We start from the raw sequence: 18208 nt of genomic DNA on the forward strand, positions 1-18208 counted from the left end.
GGTGTCTTGAGGTGTCCTCAGGGCTTATTCCTTTCTGGCTGGAACAGACTCGCTCTCTGCTCTCTCTGTGCTACTGCTCAGAGAGGTCTGCAGTGCCAATAGGGCACAAGCTCTCCCTAATTCTCACTGAAAAAAGTACAGAAAGTGTCCAGCATAACGCAGAGGAAAAGGCTGATTCCCTGTTGCTGCCGGTAAAGGAGTATGAAGAAGGCGACACAGTTTCCCCACCAACTCCCTCCTTTCCTTTCCTTCCCTTCCCTTCCCTTCCCTCCCCTCCCCTATCCCATTAGCCCACATTCTCTTCCTGCCCAGCCTTCCAGTGCTGTCTAATCTCATTTATAGGGGCTGCTGCCAGATCTGCTGGCTGCTGCAGTTTCTTGGCCGCTGTTTTCGGTGAGCGAGCCGAGAGCGCCGAGGAGGAGGAGAAGGGAGGAGGAGGAGGAGGACTGCTGCTGCTGTGTGGCGGAGCAGCGGCAGCACCTTTGACGTGCCCGTCCCCCACGTGACGGCCGCTCCATTGCGGGGAGGGAGCTGAGCCCGCCGCTCCCGGCAGCGCACGGAGAGCCGCAGCCTCGGCGGCGGCGGGCAGCAGCAGCAGCAAGGCAGCAGCAGCAGCTCCTCCGCCGCAGTGCGTGTGTTGTGTGCGTGTGTGTGATGAGCGATCGCCGCGTCCCTCCGCCGCCGCCGGCTGACACCCACCGCGCGGGGCGCGCCAGGAGCAGCAGGAGGAGGCAGGAGCCGCGGCCACCCGCGCAGTGACCTTGGCCCAGGAGGTAAACGAGCGGGCGGGCTCCGCGCCCCTCCGCGCCCCCGCCCGCGCCGCCCGCCGGGGGGCCGGGCCCCGCTCCCGCCGGCCATCCCGGACGGCTCCACGCGCGGCTGCCGGCGCGTCCGGGTGCTGGAAGCTGCGGGTGCTGGAGCTGGAGCCCCGGGCTCCGCGCAGGGCTGCCCGCGGGAGAGCCGGTACCTCCCCGGCCCTTGGCCGCCGGAGCCGCGCAGCCCCGGCCGGCGGTGCGGGGGCAGCAGCGGGCCGGCGAGCGGGCGGGGGGCAGCGGAGCCCGGACCGCTCGAGAGGTCTGGGAGCAGGGAGGGCTGTGGAGGTGAGTGCTTGGAGCGGGGCTCGGCGGCTCTCCGGGCTCTCCGCAGCCGGCGGTGTGGTCTGTAGATGGAGCACATTCTCACACCTGCGTGCAAAGCCGGAGCTACGGCATGATCCCAGCTCCTGCCTAGTGCAGCTCCCGTGTGAGCCGAGGGAGGGCGGGGAGGGGATGCGGCTGGCGGGGAGCCGGTGTTGTTCGGTGAAGTACGATCAAAGTAGTGAAAGCAACCCAAAGGTGTTCTGGCTTGTTTCTTCCTTTTCCCTTGTCACCCACTTCCCTGCCCCGGCATATGTGTATGAGCACAGATGTGACGGTGAATTACAGAGAAGTTCAAAGCGTCTGGTTTGCTTTTTGCGAGTTTGAATGTTACAAAAGTTGCTACGGCCCGAGCCGTGAGCAGAGGACGCTGCTGAATATGCGTCATGGCCCGAGCCAATCCTCCCAAAACTGGCCGGGAAGGTGCGGAGCGTCTCTTGTTGGAGCTCGTGAAGGGGAGGAAGGACCGCTTTGTCAGGAAGCGTCTGCGTGATGTGGTGGTTAGCGGTGTGTCAGTGAGCTATTCGGAATGACAATTCATTAACGTCTAAATTAGGTTAACGTATTACATCCATTATTTACAGGCAAAAGAGAGTAATGACAGTAAATGGTGAATTAGCAGCTTTGCTCTAATGTAAATATCCGTTGGAGTAAGAGCATACACTGATTTTGATAACATGTTAGGAGAAAGTCAGGTGCATTAATCATCAGGGAAACAAGGAGACCTGAGGCGATTCCTTACTGAAACCACTTTTACCTTTTACAGTGCAACATCCAAAAGCAGATCAAATTTGTGGGACATGGCACAAGGAAATAATTATGGGCAAAGCAGCAATGGGGTGGCTGATGAATCCCCAAACATGCTGGTGTACAGAAAGGTAAGCCTTTGTGTTTTTCAGAAGCTAAGAAAGGTAAAGTCGTGGACTCTTTTGCTTAGCAAGTGAGGCCATTATTTTTGCTGTTTCTCTCCAGTTTCATGAATACACAAATGACTGCATCTGTTGTTTGAAATGGTGAAATGCATGCACGTGTCAACTTTGCGTCGTGTTCAGAAACAGCTGGTTTTCAATTTGAAATACTTGATGTATTTTAGTCACTTTCTGCATTGATACATAGGATACATGGGGTTGGTCATGTGCCAGACTGGAACATGTTTTGAGGTCAGGTGTTCACTTGCAAAGTCTATTTGTAAAATTAATTAATATATATTAAAGCTAAATATTACCTGTACAGTACAATATTTCTCTCATGTGGGGAAGTCAGAACCATTAACTTATTTCATATGAGGGGAAAAAACTGATTAAAGATATCACTTGTCCACAATTGCCACAACTTAAAAAAACCCAAACACATACAGTCTAGAAATTTTCTCTGGGAAGAATTCTAATGTAATTATTCTAATAACATCAATATACAAATTTCCAGGTGTTGAACTCCAGGAGTGGGGCTTATTTAGCCACTGCGTTTTCATTTAAGTGAGAGTAAATCTTGGGGATTTTGAGATGTGTTTATACATTTTTTAAATAAAGCATTAATTGCATTTATCAAAAAAGAATAACAAAATAAATTCTAATAATAATGGAGAAAAATAATTTTGCTGTTGCAAACTGAAATAAGTAGTTATGCAACTCTTTTTTATTCTTAGTACACAGGACTTTCTAACTTGTTTGTGGTTGTTTTTAGCAGGTGGAAAAAATCAATACTTTTACTTTGTTAGAGGCATTGACTTTTCCCTTTAGAAGTTAACTGTAATAGAAAGCACCTGGTATATACTCAGTTTAGTCTTTGAGGTGAACTGAGGTTTCATCAGTAACTGTGGTAAGTGTTCTTTTCCCTGAAACTAAAAAACAGTCTTGAGTTGAAGTCTGATGCATGAGTTTTCTCTCCTCTTATTTTCAGATATATTGCTGATTTCAGTTAGTTTGTTGTAGCTGTTGTTTTGTAAAATTAGGCACCTTTAAGATAAGTGAATGAATTTATGAACCTAACTGTGGTTATCCTGTGTAAGAATGCTCATCTAGAAAAGTGCGGGATTACCTTGCCATTAACACCACAAGTGTGTTTCAAAATGCAGTAGTACACATGAATTTATACATGAAATTATGCTGTATTTATTAAAAGCAATATACCAAAGCTTATATTGCTCATTATAGGTTTTTGATTTTTCTAAACTGAATCTCTCCACATTTACCATTTACTTCCATGCTGAGGAAAAGGTCTTTTCTCAGCTTACTTAGTACACAGAGGGGCAACACAGAAAAATTATTTCTCCTCTCCTGTAGAGAGTTGCTTCAAGGAACTGTGACACGTGCTATGACACAAAGCTTGGAAACACGGTATTTAGTATGACCTCATGCCAAAATTTAACATTGCCTTTGAGCAGCCTCCAGATGGAAATGGAACTACTGAGGCAAATGACGAGAATCCTGGTGATACAGGGAAGATGTGAAAATGGGGAGAGGGGATAGGACACACCACCTCAGATGTCTGCTCAGCAAATCAAAGCATCAAACACCTTATCAGTTCTCTGCAAATCATTGGTAAAAAAATGGTGTCTTCCAGTGTAGCAGAGGGCTATCTCTTGTTGTCACTAAAGTGCAAGTGGCGCACTAAATATTAAACTTTTGAAAAATGCTGACTGTCTAGAGTATTACATGCCCTTTTTTGTTTTTGTATGTCTACTTATTTTTGTAGCATGGTGAATCAAAAGATCATTTAAGATTATGGCACACGACATTAGAGCACAGAGAGAAAGCTAAGTAGCCCTTCCTTTGGCAGTGCTCAAGGAACAGGCAACAAAATAATAGATAACTTTTAAAAAAGTCACCTGCCCTTTCCTGAAATATGATATTACTGTAAGCAAATGTGTTCTAAATTCCAGGTCTAGAATATAAGAGAAGGATAGTTATGAGGAAATTATTTCACTTCAGAATATATAATCTCTGAATATAAATCTTTTATAGGAACAACTAAATCACAGGATTCCTTGTAATACATTTGAAAACACAATACTTCTCTGTCTGTCATTGTGTTGGGAATGAAAGCATTGTACAGAGTGAACAAAGAGCTACAACTGACAGCTTCATGAAGGACTCTCTTTTTTTGGCCAACTGGAAAAATATTAATAGTTGCTAGAAAAAAATCTAAATGTGCTATTGGCTGGCTTCAGTCTGAAACTGAATTTGTAGTCTTATATTTTGAATAAAATTGCTGAAATTCACAAATGTGGAAATGTTTTCTTTGAGTACTTTATACAACATCAACAGATGGAATAGCATGCATTTTATGATGTGTACCTGCAAGGAATAGATGGGACTTCTCTTACTACTTGTGTTAATGAAGAGGTGAAATTTAGCCATGCTGAGTGAAGACTGTTGCTTATGCTATAAACCATAGTTTTGTAACCTGGTAATTCTTCTAAACTAACACAATCTGAACTAAGTGTATTCTAAACTACATGGAATTACAGCCCTTCATTGTCTCAATCCTGATTCTGTTAGGAGCATTTTATAGAAAATTCTATACAGAATGAGGTGCTAGTGTTTACAAATTCAGTATTTAACACTGAATTGTTATAGAATCATTACTGCATTTTAATTAAATTTCAAACTCTTGACAAAAGAGGCTGGTTTTCTTTTTTTTTTTAATGTATTTGGTTTGTGATTAGTTACTTATTTGAAGAATTGTAGAAAGGCAGATTATCAAATTGTAATCTTGAGTAATATAGCATGCAGATAGCCTGTCATTCTCATAGTAGCTTTTATTCCTAGCCAAAGAAGAATATCCTTACATTTTGCTTTCAGATATGAATTTTAAAAAAAACTCAGCATAGGATAATTAAATATTCAATACATACATAAATTAGAATTACTTATTTGAATCTGTGATGGAAAAGACAGCAGCAGAGATAAATAGTTCCCTATATCATTTTTACACTACCTTTTAAGATGCTTGTGTCAGTGTTTTTATGCCTTGGGGAATAATTTTTATTTTAATAGAATGTCAGCTGCATTATTCTTTTTGTCTATCAGCCTAATTATAAAGTAATGACATGTGACATATTATTGGCACTGACGTACCTTAGAAAAAGTCCTGAATTTTTCTGCTAGTAGCCTGAGGCAATATGAAAAATGTAAAACCCCTTCCTTCACTTCCACTCCAACAGAGTCCATTACAGTCAGCAATTAAGAGATAAGAGACTAGAATCTACAGTATTTTAACATCAAAAATTGCTCATGAAGAAACCTCAGATTTTGGCAACACTAACTAGCTACTGCAAACTAGCTCTTAAAGAAGGAACTTGAGATGTAGTAGAAAGCCAATACTGTGATGCTTTTCTAAGTTTCAGAGCCTGACCTGCCTTTTTTTTTTTTTTAATCTCTGCACAAATAATTGAAAGAATAAAGGTTGTGTATGAGGAACTTCTCTTTGAGACCTACTGCTGGTCTTGCTAAACCTTTATCTTTCTGGTCTGTGCTTAGCTTGCTTTTTTAGTCAAACGTGCTGCGAGGATTAGGAGTTCTGATTTGTAAGTTTAATGATTATTGTATTGCTCTCTGAACTAGCCTCATTTAAGAACTGATAGCTTTATTTTGCAGTAATAAGATTAGCCCTCTGAAAAGTAATATTCTTGTGACTGAGCCTTTGATTCTCTACCTTCCTCACTGCCCCAAGTGTTAAAATAGCTTTTGCCAAAGCTGATTAAAATCACTAACAGTTGGGGCTTTCAATACCCTAATAAAGATAATGAGATGTTTGTTCTGTTTCTGTGACAGTTGTGGAAAGTTATATATGCCAGTACTCATGTATAGCAAGGCCTGGATTTGTAATCTCAAACTCCTTAGTTTATTATGGTCTGGAAAGCAGTGCTGAGGAAAGGGACCTGTGGATCCTGGTCAATGGCAAGTTGAATATGAGTCAACAGTGCCCTGGCAGCCAGAAAGGGCCAACCGTGTCCTGGGGGGCATCAGGCACAGCATCGCCAGCTGGTCAAGGGAGGGAATTGTCCCGCTCTGCCCTGCACTGTGAGGCTTCACCTGGAACAGTGTGTGGGTTTTTGGGCACCACAATATAAGAAAGATATTAAGTTGATAGAGAGTGTCCAAAGGAGGGTAACGAAGATGGTGAAGGGCCTTGAGAAGAAGCCATATGAGGAGCAGCTGAGGTCACTTGGTCTATTCAGCCTGGAGAAGAGGAGATGCAGGGGAAACCTCATTGACAGAATGAAAGGGAATGGCCTGAAGTTGTGTCAGGGGAGGTTTAGGTTGGATACTAGAAAGAGGTTCTTCACCCAAAGGGTGGTTGGGTACTGAAACAGGCTCCTTAGAGAAGTGGTCACAGCACCAAACCTGACAGAGGTGTTCGGATGATACTCTGAGGCACATGGTGTGAGTCTTGGGGATGGTCCTGTGCCAGGCCAGGAGCTGGACGCAATCATCCTTGTGATTCTCTTCCACAGCATATTCTGTGATAGAAACCATGCCTCCAAAGTGTGATACTTAGTAAATGCTGTAAAGAGCAATAGCCATGCAGTGAAGGGAAGAATTGCTCTGATGCTGTGCATTTTTGAATATGCCATCACAACCTATGGAGGCATCCTGATCCCAGGGCTTTTTTGTTACTACACTGGAAATGTCAAGGGTATTCTAAGGTAGTAGAGATAAATATTTTTTCTTTCTTTCTTTCCTAGGGTGGTGTATTTACTTGTTTATTTATTTACAAAATTTTATGTTACAGTATACCTCTAGATTATGCTGTTTCTTCTTTTGACAAGAAGAGTGGCACTGTTGTTAGTCTTGGTTGCTGGTCGTAGTTTTATTCCTACACTCATCGTTATAGAAGTGACAGAGAAAGGTCCACCTCAGGAATTCCTGCTGTAGAAAAAACAGCAATTTACCTTCCTATCCAGTATGTTATGAGGACGCTGTACTTCTGGAGTAGTTGATTGATAGTGAAGTAGGCTTTTTGTATAGCTAAATTTAGAGGGCAGGAACTTAATACTGAAGCACAGACTAGTTGCTAAATGCTGTGGAATCCCTTTTGTTTTGCCATATGCTCTCACCCTCATGTTTTGTATCTACCCTCTGCAGAGTAATTCACTTTGCTATATCCTCTCCTGGGCTGCTTATAGTTAATATTAGGTGTAGCATATATGTTTTGTCACCATTTGTGATAAGAGCAATACAGAGGATTTGATTGTCTTCATAACTATGCTGAACCACTGAAAATTCCAAGGAAACTGGTTAAAAATGTGTCTGAGTCTGCAGGTGGCTAGATCAGCGAGAGGAGTACTTGCCCTGCTTTGATGACTCCTGCTGGTATTTTCTGTTCTCTGTGTTCTCCTCTTCCTTCCACTAGGTGTAGAAATACATCAAGTGATACTGCAGCAAGAGGCTTACTGCTACTTTTCTGAGCTTGATGTTCTCAGATCACTGGCATTACTGTCAAATGCAAAAACCCCACAACATTCTGTGCCCCCATGTTACTTCCTCCATCCCACATGTGCCGTTGGAAAATGTATGTTCCTGTTTTGATTGTGCATTGTCATTTTCAGTCTCTCTGCTTCTTTCCTTTGAAGCAGTCTACATTTGTAGCTATGGAAACAATGATGCTATTGATAGTGACGTGCAATGTCGGGGCAGAATTTGTTTGTTTTGGAGTTTTGTTTTCCTTTACTTCAGACTAACAATATTCTTTGTGAACTGCAGGAATTTTTATAATAACCTGTATCATATATTTGACAGATTCCCACCAAAGCTGATATGAACTGTACTGATAAATATAATAAAATACTTACATGTAAATACAACTTTTTACAATGTGACTATCTTCCAAATTCAGGAATCTCAAATTAATCGAAATATATTTGTAATTTTTAGTGCAGGGAACACTGCACCAGCTTCTTCAAATCCAAAAAGCTACTGAAAGAGAGGAAATTTGGCTTAATTTCCATGGTGATCAGTTCAGAATTTTGACTTTTTGGTCTTGACTGCCACTAGCTATATAAAAGAAAAGTCCCTTTAGAAATCTAAATCCCAGATTCAGCCTAGAAGGAACAGAACATAGAAAAGAGCAAAATATATTTAATTGTTTTTTACATGCTATAAAACTTTTCAGACAGAGTTGTAGAAAGGTGAACACTGCCAGTATAAAATGTGAGTGTGAGCAGTAGCTGGGTTTTAACTGTGTCTCTTTTGTAAAAGAGATGCACAGAATTATTCTCTGATGAGTAAACTGAGGCACCTCAGGGACATGTCAGAGCATAGGAAAAGCTAAAAATCCTTTTTTTGGTAAAAAAAGAGCAAACTCTTTTCTATAGAAGAGGGAGCCACTAGGGCTGAGATTGCAAAATACTACTTGGAATGGCTTCCATTATTTCTCTTTCTTCTTTTTCCCTTCTTTTTTTTAATGGAAACAGATTACAGTGGTAGGACAAGAAAAGTCTGGATTTTAGTAGTGGTAATATGAACCTTAGGAAAATGAATAAGGGAAGAAAACTCTGAGGGTGGCATTAGTAGTAGGAGGAGATAGACCACTTTAGAAAAATATCTTTAGATAAAATTTTGAGATGATGATACACTGAAGAAAAAGTACATGTACAATTTTCCTTGGTGAAGGGATTGGCTCAGAATATTGATTTTTGGCAAGAGATTGCCACCAGCTACAAATAAAAGCTGGAGATAAAAAGGTTGAACTAGTTATTAAAGTGCATGTTGGTTATAAGGGTAACTGGAATACAGTGGAAATGAGGTTGGCTGAACATTGGAGCTGAACTATCTGAGAAGCAGAGTTGGGAACTGCAGTTTCATTTGAAGAGTGAGAACTGCCTGGGTAAATGCAGGATAGCAGACTACCCGAGAAATGGACCTGTAGGAACAGGTGTAGGAGCATCTCATAAAGCCATTGTAACTGTCAGGGTAGATTTTACCAGATAACATACAGACTTCTCAGTGGACAGGAATGGGAGTGTGACATTTGGACTATTTAGCCTCCTAAAATTTGAAGCCTGTTTTGTGCTCATGTGTGTGTTTATCTGTGTTTGAAAGCTTCCTTTGTCAGATGCTGCTATGGGTCTCTCTCAATTTGTTTGTAATGCTCTGTGTGTCTCTGAGAACCTGCTTTGTCTGTGAAGGTGATCAGGGCATCAAAACCCAAGAGATTACTCCTGCTTTTTCTTACTGTTATTGCTTTTTCTTCCCTCAAATATACTTCTTGCTAAAAGTTTATTGCTGATGAATAGAAACTGGAAATGCATAACTGTAATGTATAACTTATACATATTTTTCCAATGAAGAGGCCTATTTTTCAAGATTTTTATAGTTGTACTAGTTATACTCAATTGAGGACATCTTTGATGTTAAATGAAACTAAAGTCTATTAGATCCACAGTGTCATTGAAATGAGAAATCCTTTGGGGAGAGTCTCTAATGATTTATCATGTTGTATTCATATCAAAGATGTGCTGGTTAAAATCTGAAAAACCTTAAGCAAGAGCCAAATAAACACCAAGGACCATCCAGACAGGAATTTATCTATCACAGTGAAATGATCATTCTCCTGGCATTCATGTACTGTTTTTTACTGAAACTGGGTAATATGGGAATTTTGAAGCTGTTATTAGCTCTTCTGCACCACTTCTGCTGGAGTTGTTTGTTTGCTTTCTTTCTCTGACCTGTGCTGAATCCTGTTTGACTAAGGTAGTGTGAAGAAGTTCTAGGGAGTAAGGACTGTACCATGGAGAAAGACATAGCAAACACAGAGGACATCTTCACAATACAATTCAAATGTACAAGAAGTATTCAACATGAAAGTGAAAACTGCTCCCTATAACACCAAAGGAATTTTTTCCCTTTCTCTTCCACTTATTCTTGATGATGAATGTGGTTGCATAATGTGAATGTACATGTATGTATATGCATATGCATTAATAGTAGTATCTCAGTAGTCTAACTAACAGAAGGATCAGCAGTTATAAATATCCTCCTGCCCGTGCAGAGTCCTGCTGCCCTGAGACAAGCAGGAGCAGTGGGGTGGGTCTGCTTTCATCACAGTCTGTGGGGTCAGGACTCTTACTGGCATGTCACTTTTTTGGCTGTTAGGTTTTTGTGACTGTTCTTTGTTGTTGATTAAACAGAAATTAGCACTGAAAAAAACTAGTATACAGCTCCCATGAAATTTATTTTGGAAAGACTATTATGCCAGCCGGGCCCCCTTTTATTCTAATTTGATTATTGATTCATAGTTGGATAAACATGACCAAAAGTTGTATTAGAGGGCATTTAAATATATAATAGGTTTTACAATATATCATGTATGTGATGTAACACTGTTGTACTTTGTCTTCCACGTTATGAAAATGAACTGCACTGAAATACCTTGGTTAGCTGTTCTTTAAAAGCACCCAAAATTCTGATGGAAAACCACAGTTTTTCTGATCTTTTTTCATATCAGGGTGTATAAGCAGTTTACTGAATGCCTTTTGAAAGACCTTAGTTCTTCTTAACACCTAGACTTCTCTGAACTACAGACTGTAAGAAGTATTAGTCTTGTGTGAGGTAGATTCTGCCCTCAGATGTAGATTCACAGCATCTCTTGATATCAGTGGAGCCAAAGATTTGCATTTGATATAGAATCAAAATTGAAAAGAAGAATGACAAAGCTTAATAATAACTTTCAAAATTACACAAACTTGAGGCAGGTGTTTTGCAATAAGAATTTTCTTCATGTTGTACACTTCTGTCTGTTTGGAGGAGAAAATACAGAGTATTTTGTGGTTATACCACAAAACCCCTGATGTTAAAATGTTTAAAGCTGCAGGCATAAGTCCAAAATTATAAACCAGGATAGCTTCTTAGCAAATGGAAAACTTAGTGTGTCAATAATTAATGGTATCATACAGGGCTATACTAAAATTTCTGTATGTCATGAGTAACTTATTTTAGCTGTATCATCTGCAAAATAGGTGGTCTGCAGTATAATTAAAGAAATCTCAGTGAAATTCTGTAAAGATCAACTGTTTACTTTGTACAGAGTACTTTAAGTTTATCAAAATATCACATTAAATGGTAAAGTACTGCAGTCATAGGAATGCATCTTTAGACTATCAGAATACTATAAACAACAAGTTTTCTACACAGCTGCTCACAGTGTTACTAGTTTTCAAATGTCTCTGTTTTTTTAAGAGTTACTAAGCAACAACAAATCTCATTCAAGTCACTAGGAGCTAAAGGTTTTTAGTACCCTTTCATAAATCATGTCTGTGACTTGCTGGAATCATCACACTACCTGAATGAAATACTAGATTTCATATGTGGCTCCTGTGATTTGGAGGGAATATCAGTGTGCATCACAGTAGAGGAGCCATACTAATGGCCAGTAAAGTTAAAGTGTTGGTTTGATTCTCAAAAGTGAGGAGAAATACCTTTGGCTTGTTTAAAATAGGAATGAATGATACAGTGCTTTATCTGTGCTTATGTCTTAAAAACCTGTAGTACAAGAATAGTACCTCTGCTAAAGGAAAATCTTTTCAGAGTTTAGGTAATTTGCTGTTCTACAGTCAGTTGTGACCTGAAGTACTCAGGGGTTTTTATAGTGGAAAGAAAATAGTTCCAATCTGTCTTTCTCTTTACCATCAACTCCACTTCTATAGCATTTTGGATGTTGAAGTTCATGTTGAGCAGTTTACTAAATACGCTGTCCTGTTCTTATATTGAGGTGGTGTTTGTATCTCATTTTGAGGTACATTCAGAAGAAAAGTCTATGGAAATGCTCTATTTATGTAGTTGTATTTGTATATACCTGTGATGCATTTGTAGCTGTCATGCCGTCAGCCTTGTAACAGAAACTTTGGTGCATAGCTGATGAGACAAGCCACAACCAGCACTCTTGTCTCTGGGATTCTTTTGCTTTACCTCTTTTTCCCTCCAGAAACTGAGGGCAAAATTTGATCCCAGGATACTGGACTTGACAATCCTTTCTAGATCCATATTCCAAAGTTTAGGAGCTTTCATTTTAAATTATGGAAAATAAGCCATGTTGTGCTGTTGTGCAGGGCAAAGCACAGGACTTTGGCTTGCCATTTTTGTATATATATGTGTTTGTGTGTATATATATGTATGTATATATTTAATTTTAAATATGCTGCAGTTCTATACTTCTTGCTTCAAACAGGAATTCTACACTTTGTGTCCTATGAAATAGTTTATTTCAATAGATCATTATATGGGGCTTATTCTCGGTCACTCTCAACAATATTAAAGAGCTTGGAATAGGTTCAAGGACAAAATGCTCCATGTGAGGCACTGAAAGAAAAATATTTAGCATTGCATCATCCTGTCACTTGCAGTACATTGTATTCGCGTGAGCTATACCACCAGTTGCTCTGGCTGGCGAATATGGCGAGACAATCACAAGTGAACGGGATTGCCAGGATTGTGGAGGTGCTTCAAGAACCTATGCAGAGCTTCACTAGGTGGTGCTCTTCCTCCTGGGTAAGGAACACACATCCCACAGGGATACTGAGAGGGATTCTCTTGAGGAAACAATCAACGCTGGTCTCATAAAGACGTCTTCCATGCTTGATATTGATGTTGGTGCCAGTGCCCTGGTCAAATTGTTGCTCAAATCTTTTGACAGTGGTTTTGACTCATTGATGCTTGTTCTGCAGTTTTCTGTGTGGAAAGTCTCAACCGTCAGCATGTGCTCATCAGTCAGCCTAAACACTTCTGTTATTTGCCTGCACTCCTGTTGCACACAGGAGACTACTGGGCTTAGCATTCTATTGGCAAACTGAAAAGATGATTTTTGTGCATAAAATTTACAATCTAAGTAAGTGGTGAAGTGATTTGGGGAGACTAGTCAGAAAAGGCTGAGACTAGGTAATTTTCATTTCAATGAAAATAATTTTCCTCAATACATGGAATAGTCTTTGTATCAGCTTCAAAATAGTATTTGAGGATCACCATAATGGAAGTGAAACTTGCCACAAATTCAGTCATTCACATGATTTAGTCCAAATGTCAGCAGTTTTACTCTTTTGTTATCTGGACAAGTCTTAGTGAGAGGAAATATGTTACAATATGTTCTCTCTTTTCTCCTGTATCCCACCTTTTTGATCTTTGCATATAATCCATATAGACATGGTAAATGGATTTTAGCTGAATAGGCCACAGGTAATATGTATATATTAACATCAATTTAAGCTGTTGACATATGGATGGTTACAATGATATATTTCTGTCCTATTCTTTTTCCAAGCTATCTTGAATAGTACGTACAAGATGGACTGCTTATGTACTTATGTAATAGCCACTTAGATTTCAGAATGTTACTAGAAATGTTCAGATTGCTGTGTTATTGCATTGTTAGCTATCCTGGGGACATTCTTGAACATTAAAATGTGTAGTAAATGCAGTTGAGGAGGAAAATGTCTGTCTCTTATTTTCTTTGTCTTTTTCTCTCTCTTCTTTTTTTTCTTTTTAAGCTAGATTCTTTTCTATTTACCCTGTAGAAGTAGAGGTGAAATTTTGCTTTATTTATATGGCCCTAAGAGCAGAGGAACTGCTGTTCTCACTCAAATTATTAAGGTTAATTCTTAAAAAGTATTACTACAAGGGTTCTGTGTTGGTGAAGTGTTACAGAAGTTCTTACATGCTGGGATCCTGGTGGTAATGTGCTAGAGGTGTGAATTCCAGGTTTTTTTCCCACTGAAGTAGGCTTTATTGTGGAATGAATTAGATGAAACATAACCAAAATATAATTTTTTCCATTTTTCCTTCAAAACAACTAAATGTAATGATAACTTTTGAATTACTTGCTCCTTCTGCAGGCTAAGTAAGTTTTCAAAATTGATGTATAAAGTGTAATGTTAACTATTAATGCAGTGAATGACTTCTGACAGTGAGAATTAATGAGATAATAGTCATTAGCCAGCATCACAGCTTTTTCCTGAAGAAAGAGGTGAATGGTGTCCTGAGGACAAAATCTGCAATAAGCCACAGTGGAAAAACAGTACCAGAGAACACATTACACTGAAATTCAAGAGTAGCCATACTCTCTGCTATACTAGGGCAATTTGTGATGAGTGGTCTGTTACATCACTATTCTAATGTCAGATCCAGCTGATTGCCTCTCTGTAAGACTGAATGTGGTCATGCAGAGGAAGACTCTGAAAGTGAGAGAAGAAAGCTTGTCTAGGTTGTGCTGCTGAGCGGTTTTGAATAAATCACTCCATATCAAGTGAGCTGAAAGTTATACAGGCACTTTGTGCTTAGCTCTGGATGCAGATAAGTAAGGTGGGTTTTATTTTCAGTAATACGTGAAAAAGCATTTATCTTAAAAGTAAATGACCCCTTCCTTTTTCTCTAAGTAGGAAGATTGGAACCACAGAAACTCTTGATTTGTGCAGTGCTGTGCAAACTATAAATTCCTCGTGGCTGCAGAATTCTTGCAATGTTACCAGAATGCGGTTTGCTTAAGAGCAAGGAGAGTATCTAAAATCATGTAGTGCATTTAGAAAATTGACTAGTGGGAACATGGATATGAATCATTGTTCTACTGTTCTGTTTGACAAAATGGTAGTAATTCTCTGCCTTTGTTTTGCATTTGCAGTTTGGAGGTAGTTCAGCTTGATTATGAAGACACACAGGATAAGATTAATTGTGTTTTTGGATAGTGTATAGTGTAGCAATGGCAGGTTTGCAATAACCATTATTGCCTTATTTTTCTTTTTCCAGTTGTTTTTCACAACACCACTGTGATGCAGTACAGATCTAAACTTTGACTTTCTGACAGATTTTGCATCCCTTTTGAGTGAGGTTTCATCAGCCTGGAAAATTTGGTCTGTCTTACAGTGGAGCGTGAAGTGGAGATACAGTGGCTAAATCTCCACACGGTGTGCTGATAGTATACTTTCTAGAGTCATTTCTTCTGTTTCTTTACCTGCTTCTTATTCTGCAGTGAGTGATGACAGAGGGAAAGGAGATGTACATGAGCACAGTACAGTAGAGGCCCATCTGTGAAGACCAGATGGCATATTTAACAATTTTTTTCAATGATTTGGTTATTTTCCCTTCCATTTCCTGTAAATTGTCTAGGGGAGACTCATGTGCTGAAAGAAGCGAGAATGATGGAAGTGCTGACCTTTACTGATAGAATGGCATTTGATGCTTTATAACCACTGAAGCCTAATCTTACTCTGTAGTGCCTGTAAATGCTGTGTTTGGAATAATATGTATTTCTATGGAACCCAAATGCATAGGGTGTGGGTTTTGTTTTTGTTTGTTTGTTTTTGGTTTTGTTTTTTTTTTGTTTTTCTTTGGTTTTGTTTGGGTTTGTTTTTTTTGGTTTTGTTTTTGTTTTGTTTTTTGTTTTTTTTTTAACAAGAACAGAAGATATCTGCAACTAATGTGTGGGAGCCATGTTTGTGAAATCTTGCTTTTCAGGAATTTAAATTTAAAACTAGTCAGAGCACTGAGTATCATGGTGAATGTAACTAAAGGGACATTAATCCATGCTATGTTTTCCTGAAGCTTTAATTTCTGTAACAGATACTGCATTTGTATCTTTCAGCAGTATATCCTGACATTCATGATGCTGAAGCAGAAAGTCCAATCTTTCAATTCGCATTCATATGGATAGAATGAGTTTAATATGGATAGTGATGATTTGAATGTGCTTATACAGCTCCATACACAGTATTCCCATGAAACATAAGTAGACTTGCAAAACAAGTGGTTTATTTGGTTCTTTTGCTTGACAATCATGTGGTTGGTTGCGATTTTTTTGGTGGTGTATTTTTGCTTGCTTATTTGTTTTCACTAAGGCTGATATTATCGACATCTGTGCTAACCCCAACAGGATGTAATTCCCCAAACTGTGTGTGTGCATGTGTACCCATGTTGGGTATTCTGGTATTCTAGCTATGACTAAGTTTTCCCTTCATTTACTACTTCTACTAACCAAACTGTGTGCTCGGGAATGAATAGCTTTGTCAATGACAGAAAATATTTTCCTCACTTTGGATTAGTGTCCAGTTTCTTTTTCACTTTTCATAAACTTTTATAAAATAACATTAAAAGCAACTTATTAAGTTACTTCTAAAATCCATTATGCTAAGCCAATATATTTGTCAAAAACATCTTTACCTCTCAGAAGCTGAGTTTTTTCAATTATAAATGGCAACTCTGGAGTCATAACACTAAAATCAATATCCCTTTAAATTGTTTTGTTAGAATGTTGCTGTCTGCTAATGAGATTGACTCATGGTCCTAGACAGTGCATGATTTGAAGTCTGATGCTATGCTGGGTTTCGTGCAGTTTCTGGCTGCGTCCAAGAGAGATACATGACAGATTACAATTTGAGACTGACCAGGCAATCACAAAAACTTTATGAGCCATTGGACAGCTATTTTTACATCTTTAGTTCAATTTTCAGTGCTTCGGTTCGGTATGGAAATCTAATAAAACCTTTAATTAGCATGATTTTATTGCATTGAAATTTAAGCCAGGTTCCCTAAGCAAGGAACCAAACTAAACACCCTTAATTTGTGTGGACTAAAGAAATGCACCTTACACACAGAGCCAAGATTTATTTCTTTGTCTAATTAAAGTATTATCAATCTGATCAGAGTTGTTATTTGTCCAGTTAGAATACTCCACCGAGAGAGACACTCAAATCTGTATCCCTAATTATCCAATCATTGTTAATTTCAAATATTAATATAGCTAAAACTCACATACACAAGCTGTTTAGTATGTATTTCCTATTCAGTTGTTAGGCTCTTTAGGGTCCTAGGGTCAACAATGCTGTTATCTTCTAGAAGGATGGTGAACGATTACATCTGCATCCTGATAGAAAGAGTATCATATTGGTATCAAGTATTTCTTCATGATTGCTCTTGGATCTGCTTGTGTTTTTTGTTTTGGGTTTGCTAGCATGGACATCTTGCTTGCTGGCTCTTTGTTTGTTCCCAAGTTCCATTTTATATCTGAGTTTTACTATATATGGTATGTTTTACCCAGCTCCCAAGTTTCCATTCCTTTACCAGAAATTTGACAAGACATGATTTGTATTTTTAGCCCTGGAGCCCAGGTATCAACCTATACCAGTACCAGCAAAAACTTCTGCTATCATCTGCTGCTGAATTCTTGGGGATTTCTGCAAAAAGACCCCTACATTTCTTTAACAGCATTCAAGCTTCTTTAACATAAGTAATAATTTTTTAACACATCCTTGTCATCCCCTTGTATTAGTGTCACTGAATTGTTTACTGTACGAAAGCAATGATCCAATAGAAAATCTGTGGGTTTACTGATACATGTAGATGTAACATTTTGGTAATTGTTCCCTGTTAGTTTTGCTGGTATGTTACCAAAATTCCCTTATAACAGCTTTCACAGAAAAAGACAAACTAGTTTTGTTGTAAATAAATGGGCCTTAAAGCTTTTTTTTTTTTTCCCCTTTTGAAAAGTAATAAAGGAGTCACAAGATTTGTTTTCTAAATCTTACATAGTCCACAATCTGTGGACCAGAACCTACCAGTAAAACAGAGGTAAATATAACAGGTCAAATCCATGGCTGTTATCCAAAAATCGTCGCTTGTGACTGTTGATGAGTGTAATCTAAGAGGCCCTATTAAAAACCATGACCTTTAGCAAACAAGTGATTATTACGTCTGTCTTCCACTCAAATCCTATAACTGATGCCTGACTCTGCAGCAGTTTGAACTTTGCAATCATCTTAAATGAATGCAGGAGAAAGACCTTATTAAATAAAAAGCAGAAGCAGAATGATTTTGGACATAATTTGAAAGTCTTCTTGGATTAATGACATTTACAGTATTAATCAGAGACCCTGAAAATCAGAGTTGTTGATGCCCAGAATAATTGAAGCATCTCAGCTGACAGTATTGATGCTCTTGAATTGTGATATAAATGAAAGGCAGCTTATTTGCATATAACTTGTTTCCAAATGCAGTCTGTCATCACTGGCTATTTTTAAGAAAGGCTAAGAATTCCAATTCCATTGTGAGGATGCAAAAACATGTGGTTTTTTTTTTTTTTTTGCTTGTTTG

The 18208-nt window shown here is 39.1% G+C and overlaps 1 protein-coding gene across 8 annotated transcripts in view; it reads left to right on the forward strand.

The window, feature by feature from the left end:
* RGS7 (regulator of G protein signaling 7) overlaps window positions 1-18208 on the forward strand; it is a 265260-nt gene that overhangs the window by 28801 nt on the left and 218251 nt on the right. For 6 of the 8 annotated variants that reach the window (XM_029965047.1, XM_029965051.1, XM_029965048.1 and 3 more), the window contains exons 1-2: window positions 1550-1651; window positions 1903-2014. In XM_029965047.1, the coding sequence (XP_029820907.1) occupies window positions 1629-1651; window positions 1903-2014 (135 nt within the window). In that variant the 5' untranslated portion in view covers window positions 1550-1628. Of the gene's footprint in view, window positions 1-640; window positions 774-1549; window positions 1652-1902; window positions 2015-18208 lie in introns of those variants that run through there. The other 2 variants (XM_018085222.3, XM_018085223.1) reach the window with 2 other exon arrangements.

Source organism: Manacus vitellinus, unplaced genomic scaffold, assembly GCF_001715985.3.
Source record: "Manacus vitellinus isolate BGI_N305 unplaced genomic scaffold, ASM171598v3 scaffold_8_pilon, whole genome shotgun sequence".
NCBI classification, from domain to species: domain Eukaryota; kingdom Metazoa; phylum Chordata; class Aves; order Passeriformes; family Pipridae; genus Manacus; species Manacus vitellinus.